The sequence below is a fragment of the Lynx rufus genome, unplaced genomic scaffold, assembly GCF_022079265.1.
Source record: "Lynx rufus isolate CCGP_SWC_20201006 ecotype Redwood Valley unplaced genomic scaffold, mLynRuf1.p SCAF_15, whole genome shotgun sequence".
Classification (NCBI taxonomy): domain Eukaryota; kingdom Metazoa; phylum Chordata; class Mammalia; order Carnivora; family Felidae; genus Lynx; species Lynx rufus.
In genome coordinates, this window is record NW_025814829.1 from 22,924,320 (window position 1) to 22,941,237 (window position 16,918).

The following is a 16,918-nucleotide window of genomic DNA, read 5'->3' on the forward strand; positions in this document are numbered from 1 at the left end:
TCCCAGAGTTCCCTGGCCATGGGCCCCAGCAGCCTGGATCGTCACAGGATTCCATGGTGGGACACGTTCCTCTCCACTGCCGCCCCCCCACCTCCTGAGTACCCCCACAACCAACCCATGCATATCCTCATCTAAGCACTTCCAAGGTGGTAACTTTCTGACCCACCAGCCTGAGATCTCTCTTAACGCAGACCACGGGGCTTACTCATCCTGGACCTTCAGAGCCTAGGTGAGAACCGGATACGCAACAGGAGATTGAAGAACCTCAAGTTACTGGAGCCCTCTCTCCATCCAAATCCAAGGGCAGGCACATACCTTTGTCTTAGCTTGTTTGAAACTGGATGGAAATTTTCAAAAGAAGTGTTCTTTAAAAAGAAAAAAATAGTAAGGAGAACGAACAGGAAAGGCAAAAGCTTCTAAGTAGAAGGGTTTATAGAACAGATGCCTCACTCTAATGAAACCCAAGCCTGGCCACGAGCTGGCTAACTGGCAGCTTAAGAGGCTCCCCAGCACGGCTCCGAGCTCACCGCAGCCGTCTGGGTTGGATGCCACACCTCCGGCCTGTGGGGGAGCCAGGTTAGGGCCATCACCAGGTCTGACGAGGGTGGCCTCCCTCCCGGCACTCTCTCAGGCGAGCACATCTGCTTCAGCCTAGGCTGGTTTCTGCTCTGTGCCTCCTGCCTCTGGCCATTCATTAGCTTATTCATCCATTCATTCTTTTCCTCATTCACTCCACCAATATTTTTGAGCACCTATGTGCAAGGCGCTTATGCCAGCGCTGAGGATGCCAGGGGGCACTGGCAGCTGGGGCCCTGCTTTCCTGGGGGCACCCAGCGTGGTTTGGGAAACAGACAAGTAGACAGAAGTTAGAACCCAGAGGGGACAAGCCCTGGGGCAGAGCAGGACACCATGGGGAGCCCTCTCCCAGGTTGAGGGATTGGGGAAGGTTTTCCTGAAGCAGAGACATCCCAGTCAGCCCCTTGCATCCTAAATCAAGCTGCTGTTTCCCTGGTTTTCTCCAAAGACTGGCCCCCAGAGCTGCAGACTTGTTGTCTGGACCCACTTCTCCACCACATCCTTGCAATAACTCACAGTGATGTCCTAGGGGCTCTTTCTTATCACCCTAGACGTAAGCCAACGGTGCGTCACCCAAGTACAAATGAGGTTAAAGCAATTCTGGGTGGGAGAGTGAGGGGAGAGTGGCTGGCCAGAGACTGAACTGATGACCTGAGTTATTGCAAGGGTAAGCTTTAGGGCAAGTGCCAGGCACGCTCTGAAATGCAGATTCCGACTCAGTAGGTCTGGGGTAGGGCCTGAGCTTTCGCACACTCTCGCAGTTCCCAGTGGTCTAAATACCGGATACTAAATACACTGCTGGTCTAAAGCACGTACTTAGAGTAAAAAGGCTTTGGGAGATCCAAGGGACTAGATGGCATAAATCTTCTGTAAGCAGCCCCTCATAGTTTTTCAATCACTTTTTTGCTAAGTATTGATCCGACTGACTCACAGAGAGGTCCAGTTGTGGCCTGGCCAAGAGGCCAAGCAGAGGCTGAAATCTGGCCCTCGCTCCACTCACCAACTCTGCCCCCTCCCCGCACGCTGGGGCCACAGGGGCACTGAACAGCTGACTGCAGCCCTGAGTGCTGTGGGGCAGGGAGCTGCAGCGCTCTGTGGTCCCCGTGGAGGGGCGGGCAGAGACCCTCGGCGGCCTCAGCAGCCCCTCCAGGATCCCTGGGGACCACACCACATCTGCCTCTGAGGCTGCCTCCGTGCTCACTCACGTTCCTCCAGTCCATCCACAAGGGCCTTTGAGGCTAACAAAGCAGGGGTAGCTGCTGGCTCTCCCCTCTGCTCAAAACAGGAAGGAAACTCAGGGGTAGTGCAGCAGGAAGGAGGAGGGACACCAGGAAGAACTTCCCAGTGATCACGCTCTTGAGGGGCAACACTGAACGAGTGGTAGAGTGGTGAAGGACTTGGTCTGTCCGTGTGCGGTGGTTTCCAGCCAGGGTTAGGGGCTGGGGGCTGCAGCAAAACTTCAGGAGGGCTCCCGGGGCAAGAGTCTGAATTTCCAAACCTCTTCCTTTTACTACACTCTTTCCCCGCCCCCGCCCCCGGCCCCCCTACAGGTCCCGGGGCTGTCCATCAGCACTGGGCACACCAGGGTTCTAGGGGTTAGCCCAGGTATTTCCTGACCCCAAGCCCCACCCCCAGCAGGTCCCCCGGGCCCCCGCAGCATGGTGCCTTTGCACCCCCATGCCAATCTGGAGGGTGAGGCTAATACTTTCTGGCAGGTAGAGGCAGGGCAGGCAGAGGGAGAGGCGGCACCCTGGGCTTCTGCATTCAGATCAGGGGAGCCAGCAACGAAACGAGGGTTGGCGTGGCGTCGGCTGGCGGGGGGGTGGGCATTCCTCTTTCCGCTGGCTGCACATAGTTAATGGGGGGCCTTGTTCTGGCTGGGCACGCAGCCCTGGAGGTGCTGGTGATGGCCATGCCTTGTCCCAGCCCCCGGGATCTCAAGTCTCACTGAGTGAAGCTGCAAATCTCTGGGGACCCTGGCACCTCATCCCACCGTCTCGACATGGCCTCACTTGTGCTCCTTCTCCCCCTCCCTTCCCTCTGCCTCTTTATTTATACGTGATCATTTTTCTCTACGACATCTTAGGATCAGGGACGGCCAGCCCAACAGGAAGAGGCCTGAAGAGACCAGAGGACTTGTCCAAAGGCACTCAGCAAGTTGGCGGCCGTGACAGAATTTTAGCCCAGGGTCTCCTGACTTCAACTCCACCAAACAGAGAGCAGACCTACAGCTACAGGTGGGCAGGGGCAGGGGAGTTTCAGACAAAATTGGAGAAGGAGACCTATTGACACCCCCCCATTCTTCCAGAATGTGCAGCCCCTCACTGCACAGTAGGAAGAAAAACCACAGCAGAAGGGGGGGAGAGCTGGGTCGGGGGGGAGAACAGGGCAGTGCAGCGGGGTGGGAGCATATCCTGAGGGGGGCTCACACAGGGTGGCACTAAATCTTTGTCCCCCCCCCCCCGGACCAGCCGCTGTGGCTTGTAGGTGGAGAACTGTTAATATCATATGGGTGCGGAGCACAGCTGTCCTGCCAGGGAGCACACACTCCATAAACGTCTGTCAGTTGAATAAATGAATAATAATAGTTCACACCCATTGAGGTTACTATGCGTCAGACACCGTTCTAAGCACTTTCCATTTATTAACTCATTCAACCCCCCCAAGAGCCCTAGGAGGTGGGTATCATTAACATCCATATCGTGTACAGGTGAGGAAACTAAGGCACCAAAGAGTAAATCCTTCCCCAAAGACTGGTAAAAGGCAGAGGCAGGGTCTGAGCCCTGGAGAGCTGGGCTCATACATTTAACTACTCTGCTAAACTATGAAAAACTGGGGCACCCGGGTGGCTCAGTCGGTTAAGCGTCCGACTTTGGCTCAGGTCATGATCTCACGGTTTGTGGGTTCGAGCCCCGCATCGGGCTCTGTGCTGACAGCTCAGAGCCTGGAGCCTGCTTCAGATTCTGTGTCTCCCTCCCTCCACCCCTCCCCTACTCATGCTCTTTCTCCGTCCCTTTAAAAAAAAAATTTTAACTATGAAAAACTGGAAAGGGGGAAAACACACACAGAGGCCTTCCCAGTTCAAACAATGGTCTTGCCCACCAGAGTCTGACCAGTGGCTCATCCATAGACATACCAGGATGCAGGTGGTCTCTGTGCCTCCCCTCGGCACAGGCACCCCCTCAGCCTCGCCCCCTGCAGATGCCACGCTCAGGCCAAAGATCGTCTCCAGCCCAGTGATACCCAGTGTGCCTTCCAGCCCCGAGGCCACCTCAGGTGCCTCTGGACAGAGGCTGCCTTTTCTACCCTGTGGCGTCCCTCAGGCACCCCCTCCCCCCACCCATTCCTGCCCTGTCCCCACGTCCGTCCTGAGTGTGGGAACAGAAGACCTGTATCTGGCATGTTAGGGGATCATAGATAGTGCAGAGCACAGAGAAGGGGTCTCATTTGACTTCATGACCACTTGGAAAGAAAGGCTGGTTAAGAGATTCCTCATTCTACACACTAGAAATAGGAGGCTCAGAGAGGGTCAGCGTGGAACAGTTTACAGGACCCAGGGCAAAATAAAAATGCAGGGCTGCTAGTTACAAAATTATTACAAATTGTATGGTGGTGGCAGCGAAGCGTGAACCCAGACAAGGGCCTGTGTGACTGGAGAGGAGGCATGTCTGTAAAGCGGGCCTTGGTTTAGGGGGTTCGCCCTAGTCACCCAGCTCACAAGTGCAAGGCTGGTGTTTGGGAGAGCTGGGGTCCAGTCTGGGCTGAGAAACGAGCTGGCTCCTAGCTCCAGACTCTCCTGGGTCTGCCCCCAGGTAAGTGAGGGCGGGCAGCCCAGGCCCTGTCCCAATTCTCGTTCTCTCTTGCTTTTGTCGGAGACAATAGTCCCCTTCCTTTCTTGTCTCCTCCCAGCCTCCTAATCGGCTCTGTCCACCACAAAGGCAAGGGATTCGTTTACGGCCCCTTCCTGCCTCAATCTTCGCAATCCCTGGACACTCGATCCACCTTCCCATCCTCAGACACCCCCGCCCCTGGGCTGCCCCAGATCTGGAGCTAAGGGGGAGGGAGAAAGACTGAATGCATATTCCTGTATTGTTTGTGGCCCTGTTCAGAGTGCCCCCTGCAGGTAGGGGCCGGTAATAGAGTGTGTGTGTGTGTGTGTGAGTGTGTGTGCGCTGGCATTTGAACAAGAGAGTTGTGATGTGGTCCTAAGAGGAAGGGAACCAGGAGCACAGATCCTGCCCTTCTGGAAGCTCCCTGTCTGCAGCCTGAAGTATGGCTCCTCTTCCCCTAGGAGCTCCAACTTCTAATGCAAAGAGACATGGCTCCTGCCCTCAGGCGCCCTGAATCTGATGAGACAGACAGCCTTTGTCAGGTGGACTGACAGATGGACACACACACCCCATAAACACACACAATTATGCAGTCCTACTTGATATTTTCACAGCAGGGGAAATAACATCCTCTATGCGCTAAGCACTCTTCCAGGCAGGACCTTGCTTAATACAACCACTTCATCAGGGAGAGATGATTATTCTGTTTTGCAAATGAGCGTCAACCTAGGGCTTTTAACGCCCACCCCTGTGGTTTTTCCCTTGCACAACTGCCCCTCCAGGGGTTTCTGCGTCGATGGCATCAGTTAGGCATGAGTTTTCCTTCCTCCGTGCGCTTGCCCCGCTGTTCCTTATCTGGACCTGCCTGGTGCACGCCTCACTCCCTGAAATGTGTCACAGTTATCCATGTGCCTATCTTATCTCCTCCTCCGAGCCCCCAGGGCAGAGGAAAGAGCACGGGCTTTGGAACCCCCAAGCCTACCTCCAACCTTGGCTCTGTCTCTTCACTGGGTGTCCCCCCTCTCCCGCTCCCTGTCTGAAAGGGGAGGAAGGAGGACACCAGCCCCACAGGGTGGATGCAGGAGGAAGCCTTCAGCAGGGCGCTCTCTCAGACAGCAGACAGCCCACGTCCGCTAAGTGAACAAATGAATGTTTGCTCCCCACACAGCTTGACAGTTTGAGCGGCATTATCACTGACCATTAACAAAAGGGACAGGGAGACCTCAACATGAGCTGGGGTGAGGGTATTATCCGAATTGGAACAGTGCTTCTTGGCAACAGTGCTTAGACGGGGCTTAAACACACTCTACCCACAGAGATATCCCCACTGCCCTGCACAGTCTTCTATGCAAAGGAACATGAAGCAAATTGCGAGAGACCCAGAGACCTGGGGAAAAGAATCCTTAGGCTGGGTCAACCTGGGAAGGCTTCCTTCCTACAGGAGGTGTTAAAAGCCCCTTAGCGGCTGCTGCCTTTGGCCCGTTTCCCAGGAGTCAATGGTAACTCAGGTCGGGGGACAATTCAGGCTTGCAAATCATACGGGGAAGTGGAATAAACCTCGACATTCTTGGTCCTCTGTAGACCACTTAAACAGCACCCCCTCCCTGCCCTGTGGTGACCCCAGCAACGTACTGGGCTGGGGTGATAGATGGGAGCGGTGATGGCACCTCCTGTGCACAACCACTGCTGCCCTCGCCCCCCTTCAGTGGTCTCACTGCTTTGGCTTTGAGCCTAGGGACCGTGTCCAAATCCCTGACACCAGTGTAATGGAAGGCACTCAGCACCCTCCTCCCATCCGCCTGTCTGGACACTCTCAGGGACGCTCCACCTCCTCCAGCACCTCCAAGGGCAAAGGGGAGGGTACACTGGAGGAGAGGATGCAGAGAACTGTGTTCTAGAACCAACCCTCTGCGTCTCATTCCCATCAAAGCCCTAGGTTGACAGAGGTGCCTAGGTGAGACGCAGAGCCACCTTGTGCCTGCCTCAGATTCTCCTTCCAGGTGCTTCTCCCCAGAGAGATCAGAGTGGGTAATAACATCAGCTCCCACATATTGGGCATGTGCTGTGTGCTGAGCACGCTGCCAGATTAGGAACATCTTTCAAAGAGCTTGTGTTCTTACGCCCGTGTCGAAGCTAAGAAGTGGAGGCTCAGGAAAGTGAAGAATCAATCAGGCAGGGCCATCCAGCGAGTTAGTGCTGGAGATGCGATTTGAACCTGTGCAGTCAGGCTGCAAACACGAGCTTCTTCCTCCACAGCAGTGTTTCCAGGTGTGTCGAGAGGGTATCGGCCCCTGGGGGGCCAGATGCTGCCTGGGGTTGGCTAGATGCCTTTGGCTGGGAGCAGACTAGTTGATTTATCCCAGCTGCTAAACACCTTGAGTGTGTGTGTGTGTGTGTGTGTGTGTGTGTGTGTTTAAGTGTGGCCCAAGGAGAAAAAGGCTGACAGCCCTGCTCTGGAATATCCTGCCTTGAGGAGTGAGACAGAAAAGGCTGTCGTGATCAAGGAACAGAAGCCACAGTGTTCTGTGTTCGAGGCCCATGTTTTCCCTTCTCCTGGAGAGCCTTCCCTGTCCCACCCCCCGGCTGAATCCCCCGGTTCTGCAGGACTCAGGATGGGCCTCTCCTCCCTCTCCAGGGCCTCCCCTGGCCAGCCCAGTCTTCCCTGTCCTGGAAGTGCTCTTGACCTCACTGTTGGTCCTTGGGGGACGTGCCCCATGACCATCTGGTACAGTGAGCCAACTTACCCCGTCTGCCGTCACATCCCTATCCCCACCCTGACTGCTTCACAGAGGACCCAACATCTTCCCTTCAAGCAGCCCCAGAGAGGAGCTCCCCGAGACACTGCTGGCCAATAAGAGGGGAATGAAGCCACTGGCACTTGAGAAACACAAGAAACTGTAAATAGGCTTTGAGGGGCGGCTCAGCCTGCAAGTTTAACATGCCCAGAGTCTTGCCCATCCCCTCAGGGCTCAGAAGCCCCCAGCTCTGACCCCCTGAGAGGCAGGGCACTACAGTGGTCAGGGCAAAGACTGCCTGGGTTGAAATCCTGGTACCAGCAATCACTGGCTGGTGGCCTCAGGCCGGACCCTTAACATCTAAAAGCTTCAGTCTCTCCATCCATAAGACGGGGCTAACACCAGTACCTCTCTCCCAGCGTTTCCATGAGATGATGCCGGGGGAGTGCTCAAATAAACGCGGGACGTGCCATCTGTTACCATTATCAGTGGAGGCAGGGACACCGGCACAATGGCAATTTCTAGATATGTCTGTCTGGGCCCCAAGAATGACCTTCCTGACAATCTGGTTTCTTCCTAGAAGAAAAGTTACAGTCCAGGGAATGAAAACATCAGCTGTGAAGGCATCCCCACCAGCAGACAGGAGAGGCATAAAACCGGGCACAGGTTTTATGTTTCCCTGGCCTCGGCCTTAGATTCTGTATCTCACCCAATTAATCAGAGGGGGCCCGGGGCCCGGGGAATTCAAAAGACAGGACTTCCTAGTGGCTCTGGAGGAGAAAGAAGACAGTGGCACAAAGAAAACCTCAGCTCTGGAGGTGCCCTGTCGCTGAGCAGCCGGGCCCAGCCCCCACCTGCCCGCTGCCAGCCCGCCCGTGGCCTGCTCTGGCATGGCTCCGGGGGGCGCACTGCCAACCCCGTAGCTCTCCCCCCACCATGTCCTTCTGCTGCTTCCAAAATAACTCTGCTCCCTGCCCAAGTTTGGCCTCTTGGGTGTTTTTCTCCTCCTGAGACCTGTTCTCCCATGTCTGAAGGGCGGGAGGAAAGACGTGAACTGTCATTAGAAATCAGGGACCACCCCCTTCTCTAAGCAAGGGACTACTTAGCACGAAGGGGCTCCCACAATTCTGACAGCCCCTGAGTCAATGCATCCATTTCAGTTTGGCTGAAAGAAATCACTCCCAATATGAGGAAGAGGGTTGGAAATTTCTCCCCCACCCCCCGGTCTCTTGTACCTTCCCAAAGCCCCAGACACTAGGACTCCTTGTCCTTGGCCCTGCACCCAACAGAACGAGTTACTAGCCTAAGGTCACACAGCCCATTAGGGCTGAGAGCTCTGAGGAGAATCCTTACCGGTCCCTTAGGACACGTTCCAAGGCAGAAATCCCTTCCTTTCCTAAGGCCATACCAGAGAAGGCTCTAATTTCACGGAACTTCCATTTCCGGGGACAAGTTGGACTCTCCAGACAGGAGTGATCTGGAAGCCTAGACTTCTCCTCTCTGGAGAGTCTCCCACCAGGTGCCAGGCCAGGGCGCATCTCCTCAGGGGTCCCTGTGAGGAGGACCACTTCTTCCATCATCCCGGGGCTGGGAGCCCAAGAGCAGACCAGGCTCTGTGAAAGGCCCCTTTCCCTGCAGGTCAGCGGGAGGGGACTTTATTAGTACAGAAGGAGCGAGGGAGGGAGGGAGGGAGGGAGGCAGGAAGGTAGGTGGGCCGGCCACCTGATGGGGCTGAAGAAGATCACGCTGGCACCTTAAATCCCCACCCTGTCACAGGTGGCTCTCTGATTCTCTTTCTGGGCCTCAGTAGATCATTTGCCTCGTTTGATCATTGCAGGAAACTAACGGTGGAGAGGTTAAGTGACTTGTCCAGAGACGCGCGGCTCATAGACGGTGGGGCAGGGACTGGAGCCCGCACGCACAGCCAGAGCCCCGCGGTCCCCGGGCAGGGCCTCCCCACGTGGCACCCTGTCCTGTGCCCTGTGCGTGTCTCTGCCTGGTGGGCACGGGCCAGTGTGGGAAGCGGGCTGCGGCACGTGTGGGGCCATCAGGGTTGAGGGCCCACGACATGGCGGGGGGGGCCGAGCGGGGGGCGGGCTGGGGGCCAGCTCTGCTCCGAGCCAGGCCTTCTTCTCCTCCGCCAGCCGCCCCACCCGGCCGCGCCCAGCGCCCGCTGTTGCCAGAGCAAAGAGGGTTCCTTTTTCTTTTGCCTAGGGTTGTTTCCTGCCTTTCCTTTGAACTGGGGTGTTGGCTTCTTCACACACTCACTCTCCTCCGGCGACCCCCCCAGGACTGCCCTCTGATGGGCCCGGCCCCTCAGGCTCCTCTTTGGAACAAGGCTGGCAACCCATTCCTGGAATCACTCTCCCCTGCTTCGCCCTTCTCCTCTCTGCCCTGGTCTCCGTGCTGCCCAGATTCCGCACCCCCCCCCACCTTCCCTCTGTCCCTTTCCCCTACTGCCCACCTCCGCCAAGCTCTCCCTGGGGGCTTTCTCCCTCCCGCATCAGGAGCGCAGGCTCAGAGTTGATTTCTCCCTGCCTCTCCTCTTCTAGGTTTTCAATGAAATGTGTCAACACTGAGGTCCAGAAAGGTCTGGGAGCTTGCATCACGGCAACTGAGGGACTGAGGATTAGAACTCCAAATCCCAAGTTTCAGAAAGGCGGGGACAGCTCAGGCTCTTAGAATCTACTAGAAAGGGGGACTTTCTAGTTTCCCTTCGGGCTCCAAGGCCCCACCTAGGAAAGGTAGCCTTGGAGGTGAGAAATGAGACCTGGCACATTGCGCCCCCGGGGTTCATGCTGCCCAAGGCCGGTTTTCGTCCACTGAGGCTGCACGTTTCCCTGCGTCCTCATGTGACAGGCCCTGCAAGGCCCATCTGGGCATGTTGGGAGTAGGCTGGGGTCTTTCACCCGTTGCCCCCCTCCTGCCCCTGACACTCTAAGACCGCACCAGCCAGCAGAAAACTACAGTTACTCTGGGTTCCCAGCATAGCGACTTCTGTCTCCTTGCCAGCCACTCTTCCTTCTCATGGCCACACACAACACACACACACACACATGCACGCGCACACCATTCCACTCTTCGACAGAACAGTGCTCCTCCTCTCCTCCCAAGGTTAGCTCCAGGACTTCCCCCTCCAGGAAGACTTCCATGGCTAACACTTCTTGGCCCTGGTCACCCTAATAACAACACTGGCTGACACTGATTGAGCCCTTCCCACGAGCCACAAACTGTGCCAAACCCTTTACAAACATTACTTCAGCGAATCCACACAGCAGCCCTATGAGGTTCCTCCACTTACAGGTGCAGAAACTAAGTCACAGATCAACTGGTCCAGGTTCACACAGCTTCGTGATGACTCTTCCCCTGGTCTGTTGGGGCCAATGCCCATGCTCTCAATCCCTCTGCCCTCCCCCAGCGGCCCGCCTCCATCTGGTCATGGACATTCCCCAGGCAGTGATGAAGAGGATGGAGAAACACACACACACACACACACACACACACACACACACACATCTGACCTTTCAAACAAGCTTAGTGGTTAACACGGGCAGTCTTAAGGGGAGCGAAGTCCCAAGAGGCTGATAAGGGGTCTGACTAAGGCTGCATGGAGGGGCAGCCCCTCCCTTAGCCCTGGGAGCAGGAATAGTGGGAGATGGCTAGGGGTACTCAGGGGTAACCGCAAGTGTAGGGCCTGTTACAATCTCCCAAGGCAGTTTTTCTCCCACCGTCTGCCCCTGATACCGCTTGACTCTGGGAGCAAGAGGAGGAGCTCAGTGTACTCAGATTCTCCCGCTCGGGGACAAGTATTTGCCGTCGGGACCCTCCCGCCCCTTCGCTGTGTGTCTGGGGGGTGGAATATGGCAAGAGGCGTCATGTCTTCACGTCACCATCAGACTAGAATGCCAAAGCTCCCTCTCCTCCAGGTGGGCTCCCAGAACAGGCCCTACCCAGGGAGAAGGTCCAAACTCCAGTGAGGCTCATGGAGACTCAGTTCGGGAGGAGATTTTTTTTTTTTTTTTTTTTTTTTTTAATGAGAGATGCCTGAAAGACCGTGGGTATTTGAAGTCTGTCCTCCCAACCCTGATCAAACAGGGCTGGCATTGGACCCCAAAAGAGTCATAATTTTTGGACTTGGGTGTCAAAGCAAAGGATAGCAGCTGGGTGCAAAGAAGACATTCCAGTGTTCCCAAGACCCAAGGTGGAGGAAGGTGGAGGTGTGTGCACCGTGAAGGGTAGCTGGCTAGAAGGAGAGACTCTCACCTTTCCAGGGTGGGGAAACAGATGTGAAGTACTTTTTACCGGGGCAGGTCAAGGACCGCAGGTATCTTCTGGACCCCATAGTTTCTTGGTGCCTCCTAGGGTTCAACCTATGGCTCCTTCTAGGGATCTTCAAGAACCCTCTGGCCTGCTCTGGACACCAGGTGTTTTAAGCTTACTTTTCTCCTTCTTGACCCTGTGTTAGGAAGACTGAAGTGTCCACTCCTCTCCCATCCCCCCCCCCCACTGTCAACCAACTGGTTGGATCCCAGGTCCCTAGAATGACCAAGCATTGACCAAGGCCAGCACCCACAGTTGAGTCCCTAGCACACACTTTTCTTCCTGCCACAGACCATTCCCTTGAGTTCCATACTCATCATCCCTGGACTCAGTTTCCCTCTCGTGTGAAGGGTCCTGGGAGCTTGCATCCATCTCCACCCAACAGCAGGCATTATAATAACAGCCACTATTTCTACAACCCCACCCCCACCCCTGTGTGTCAGGCACCGCGCTGGGGAATTTACACAGGCATATTATCTCATTTAATCCTCCCTGTTACCCACCCACTTCCTTCCATATACAAATGACGAACCCGAGGCTTAGAGGAGCTCAGTGACTCAGTGGGTGGCAGAACTGGGAAGGAACCAGGGTTTGGGGGCCCAAACAGAAAGGCACTGCTGGTTCCATCATCAAATGCAAATCTGCACCAGCCTCGGTTAGAGTTGGGCTCCTTGAGACAAGGCCAGGTTGGGCATTTCCTATCATTGCTAAGAAGGAAAGGAGCCCCACAATGTCCCTGTCTTTGCTCTTCTCGGTGACAACCCTCATGCCTGCTTCACTTTCAATGCGTTTGTGACCAGGCTGCTCTCCTGAGAAGCAAAAAAGAAGGCTCCTCCCCTGAGCCCCCCTGAGGCCAGCTGCCCCCAGCAGAGACCTCTTCATCCACCTTCCACATGGGATCCTTCTGCCACCCAGGGCAGGGGACACGGTTTTCTAACACCTCCCTCCAATATTCCGGAGCCCACGACATTGTACCTCTCCTTCCCCAAGTTCTTCCAGAAAAAGGGTCCATCTGGAAAGATAGGTGCTGAGAAAGGAGCAACCAATCTCTGGAAGAAGGCTCCTTCCACTCAGGAAAGGGACCTTCCTTCTGCTCCCCCCACCCCCCAGAGAAAGACTCTACAGATGCCATTCCCAAACTCTTTCTAGCCACAGAATCCTGCCTTCAAATAAAACAATGTCATATACCCCCAATGTGTAAAATGGCAAAAGTGGGGCCACCCTAGCTGTCGCAGGCATGGGGGTTGTCAGTCCTCCTCTAGCAGCTGCAGGGACACCCTCACAGCCCTCCAGTCCTCAGAGTATCTGCCCCTGCCTCCACCCCCTGGGCTGTGAAGGATTCAATTTGCCCTTCTGGAATATGGACACTATTTTCTCCTCTCACTCCCTGCCCTGGTCCCCAGCCTATGTCTCTTCAAGTGAACAGGGACATCCAACTAAGGACAGAAGGATTGGGAGGGGAGCCCCATGAAGGGTTGCAATTCGGACCCTCCACATGCTGCCAGGACACCACCACAACTGATCGCCCTGAGCTCAACAAACACGTGCTGGACCCCTGTGAAAACTAGCCCAGCCCCCTCTTCCTCAGAGATCCCAGGTCCTGGAGCCCCACAGCCTACGCCTGGGACAGATGGTCCCAGATTTTCCCACCTGAACTCCTTAAGAAAAGGTGAAGGAGCCTGGACAGGGCTGGGGCTTGGGGGGGGTGGGGAGCAGGTTTCCTTTCCCCAGAGCAGGGGTGGAGGTGGAGTTAGGTAGTCTGGAATGTGCTCTCACACCCTCCTCCTGCGCAGGTGGGAGCAGTGAGTGCCCCCAGCCCTGAGGCTCTGAGGGGAAGCCTCTGAGCCTTCCTCAGGACAGCTGCCCCCAACAGGGTCCCCTTCACACGCCATCTCACCCCAACTCAGCTCTAAAAATGGTTCTCTGGTTTTCAGCCTCGGCGCCTGCCCACAAATTAGTGTCTCCAACACGGCCTCTTGGGACAGGACTTCAGGGAGGCCCCTGGGGGAGCCAGGAGGCCTCAGCAGAGGGAGATGGTGCTGACAGGGTCCCTTTTGGAGAAGCCAAGAGTGAGCAAGGCCCCCCTCCCAGCTTCTGGGGTCCCCCCACCAAGGCCACCCAGCCTCACCACGACGGCGGTGCTCTCCCTACTGGGCAGAGGAGAGGAGGATCTCCGCACCCCACTGGAGCCCCTCCCCTCTCCTCCACCACCAATTCAGTCAGCTTTGTCCTCAGCCACCTTCCTGGGCACTGCCGTGCTGGAGGCGAAAGCAGCAAGAGGAGGGCCCGCCAGCCCCGGGGCCCTCCAGCTCCAGGGTCCAGACACCCACCTCTCACCAAGCCCGAGCTCCCACAGTGAACCCCCAGACGGGAGCCACTGAGACACCAAGGCAGGCCAGCCTGATTTTCAGTCTGACTCGCCCCCTCCCACAGCCGCGCCCCACCCCAGTCCCGCAGCAGTCCACTTGTCAGGGGAAGAGCCCTCCCCGGATGCCCGCGCCTCCCGGCACCAGCCTGGCAGGTGCCCTACACCGAGGCCGGCGCTAGCGGGCGGCCAGGGAGGAGCAGGGAGGGACGTGCGGGCCAGTACTCACAGGTAAGCCGTCAGGGGGTCCAGATCCCCGGGAACGGCGGAGAGCCCGAGCTCAGAGCAGTCGGCAGACAGCATGATGCCGTCCTCCTGGCAGTGGCAGGGAGCCGGGCAGGCGGCGGGCGCCGGGCCGGGCTGGGGGGCGCCGCCGGCGCGCGCGGAGGCGCACAGCGCGGCGCAAAGCCACAGCGCCCGGAGTCCGGTCGGGCTGGGCATCTCGGCGGCCGGCGGCCGAGGCACCTGGCGGGCGGACGGGCGAGCGCACCGGCGCGGTGGCAGGCGCTGCTCGCCTCTGGGGCCCGCGGCCGGGCCGGCGGGCAGCGCCGTCGGTGGGGACCGCCCCGCGGGCTCTGCTGGGTGTCGGCGGCAGCGGCGGGGAGCGCGGGTCGGTGCAGTCAGAGAGGGGCAGGCATTGTTGAGTGATCTTCGTTATTCAGTTTCACAGGCTGGGCTTGGCAAGGGAGGGAGACACAGGCGGAGGAGGAGTCAAGGAAACTTTCGGCGCTGCGGCTCGCTCCCCTTCCCTCCTTCCTTCGGAGCTGGCAGGAATTTCATCCAGGAAAGGAAAAAAAAAAAAAAAAAAGAGGCAAAGAAACCCTAAGAGAATGAGCGGAGAGAGCATGTCAGGGACCCGCACTTGCACTTGTTTGGAAGGATGTGATGTCCCCAGGGCCTACACTTGTGGGTTGGGGACCCTCTTGCCTGCAGGGTCAGCCACCCGGTCACATGGGACTTGGAGGAGGCCCTGTGCAAGCAACCTTAAGAGTTCCCATAGGCCCCCAACCCTCTACCACATTTTCCACACTGAGACCCAAGAGGGAAGTGATTTGCTCAAGGTCTTACGGCTGGGGGGAGGGGGGGGTGCAGCCCCAGAACTGGAATTCAGAGTCTGTCCTTGTCACCCTGTTTCCTGGAGGAGGGCAGTGAGGCGTTGTCCCCAAAGGGATCAGGCCGTGAAAGGTATGGAGAGAGAAAAGTGGTAGGCAACGAAGAGGGGTCTTCTCACTGAGGAGCCATGCCCGGCCACCAAAGAAAGGGGTGCGGATTTCCACCCACCGAGTGTACGTTGCATGCAGGCAGCCCCAGTCACGTCTAAGGCCCTGGGATCGCCTTGATCCTGTCCCAGGACGGAGCTAGGTAGATGGACTGGAGACTGAGCCCGGCTGGTTTCGGAGGCTTCCTGAAAGTCAGCGGATTGGCGCCACCTGGAGGCCAGCGCTGCAGCTGCAGCTGCAGCTCCACCACCACCCTGAGGCCGGAATCCCAGGGTCCTTCCTGGTCAGCGGCCCAGGGCTCTAAGGGGCAGAGCGGATGGTGGCTAAAGGTGGGTTCAAGTCCCTCTTCTCTTCTTAGACCGCCTGGGGCTGGCTGTTCTTCCTTCATGTAGCCTTTTGCTTTCTGTGGTCTCTCCCACGCTGAGCCAAGCCCCAGGGCAGAGCTAGAACTAGGCTCTGTCTCCCCTTTGGGCCCTCTTCCCATCCAGAATATGTACCCGAAGTCCATCCAGAGTGTGTACCCGAAGTCTGGAGACCTAAGAGGCAGCCAATATTCCTTCCACCCCATACCTCCATACCCCTCCATACCTCACATCACCCTCTCCCCACCCCCCCACCCCCGCCTCCCATTCTCTTCTGCTGCCAACCTCCCAGGGACTGAGGAGCTCCCACTACCAGAAAGACCCACAAATCGGAGCCGCCCCTGCCTTCCCAGGTCTGCCTGCGTTTCCGGCCTCATTCACCCATCGCTTGGCTCCACTCGCAGCTCCCGCTGCTCCAGCGTGAGGGGCCCAGACTGGAGAAGCCATGGCTGTGCCCTGTTTGGACCTCAGCAGCAGCCCCTCATGGTAGGCCTGGGGGGCTCAGAGCTAGTCTCCAGTCTTCCAGTTTGAGGGTCATTATGGGGCCAACCTCTGACTCTTGATAAACATAATTTAGAAGAGAACACCATATCCACTCCCCCGGGAGGGGGCGGGGAGCACCAGGGTCTAACCTCATCTTGGGAAGGGTCCTGATGGAGCAGAAAGCCCTACCTCTGTCGCCCTTCTCCAGCCAGGCCTGAGAAACGCCCTCTCTGACCTCTGACCCCTGGTACTCTTGTAGGAACTCAGGTTGGCCAGTGGGAGCTGTGGCTCCCCTTTCATTTGGGGACCTAACTGCATTTCAGGGCCTCCTGCTCCGATTTGTCCAGGCTTTCTCTGTGTCCCCTCCGCCACCCCAGGGCCCCCCACCAGGGACAGTTGATGTCCAGTGTCAGGCACATTGCCATCCAATACTGTGCAGTCTAATCAGGGAGTCAGACAGGAGCTTATGAGACCATATCATGTCGCACGGTGTGCAGTTGAGTCCTAAAGAGTGTGGGATACCTCTGGGGGGGCCTCAACCCCCCCCCATTTTCTGTTCCCCCTCCCGGTTTTTCTCTCCTCCAAAAGTCCCTCACTGCCTTCTCTCCTACCTCCCTCCTGTGGCGGAGGGGAGGAAGCTGGAAGCAAAGGAGCAGAGAAAATTCAGCAACTCTGGCTTGAGGCACAGCCTCCCGGGGAAGCAGCAAAGCCCCCGGCCCCTGCCCTCCACGTCAGTGTGGCTACAACGCCTGCACCCTGACGGGGCAGCACACAGTGGCTGAGGAGGACCCTGGGGGCCCCGGCAGGTGGAGACAGCTGGGGATGGCGGGAAGGCTGGGAGAAGGGAACAGAAGGCAAGGATTGGTCCTTGCTGCACACGGGGGTGGTAGGTGGGGCAGGAGAACCTTGAGTACCTGGGGCTCTGGATCTGGGGCACGCCAGGACACTAGGGACCGAGTGGAGAGACTGAAGTCTGAGGCAACTGGAAAACTGGAGGGTGGGGCATCGGGGCTGCTCCCCGGGAAAA

General features: G+C 57.2%; 1 protein-coding gene across 1 annotated transcript in view; it reads right to left on the reverse strand.

Annotated features, from left to right (window-relative positions):
• Positions 1 to 14,267, reverse strand: part of LGR6 (leucine rich repeat containing G protein-coupled receptor 6) — a 118,364-nt gene extending 104,097 nt beyond the window's left edge. Inside the window, exon 1 of the mRNA XM_047077254.1 lies at positions 14,056 to 14,267. Within this exon, the coding sequence (XP_046933210.1) occupies positions 14,056 to 14,267 (212 nt within the window). The remainder of the gene's footprint in view (positions 1 to 14,055) is intronic.
• Between the last annotated feature and the right edge of the window lie 2,651 nt (positions 14,268 to 16,918).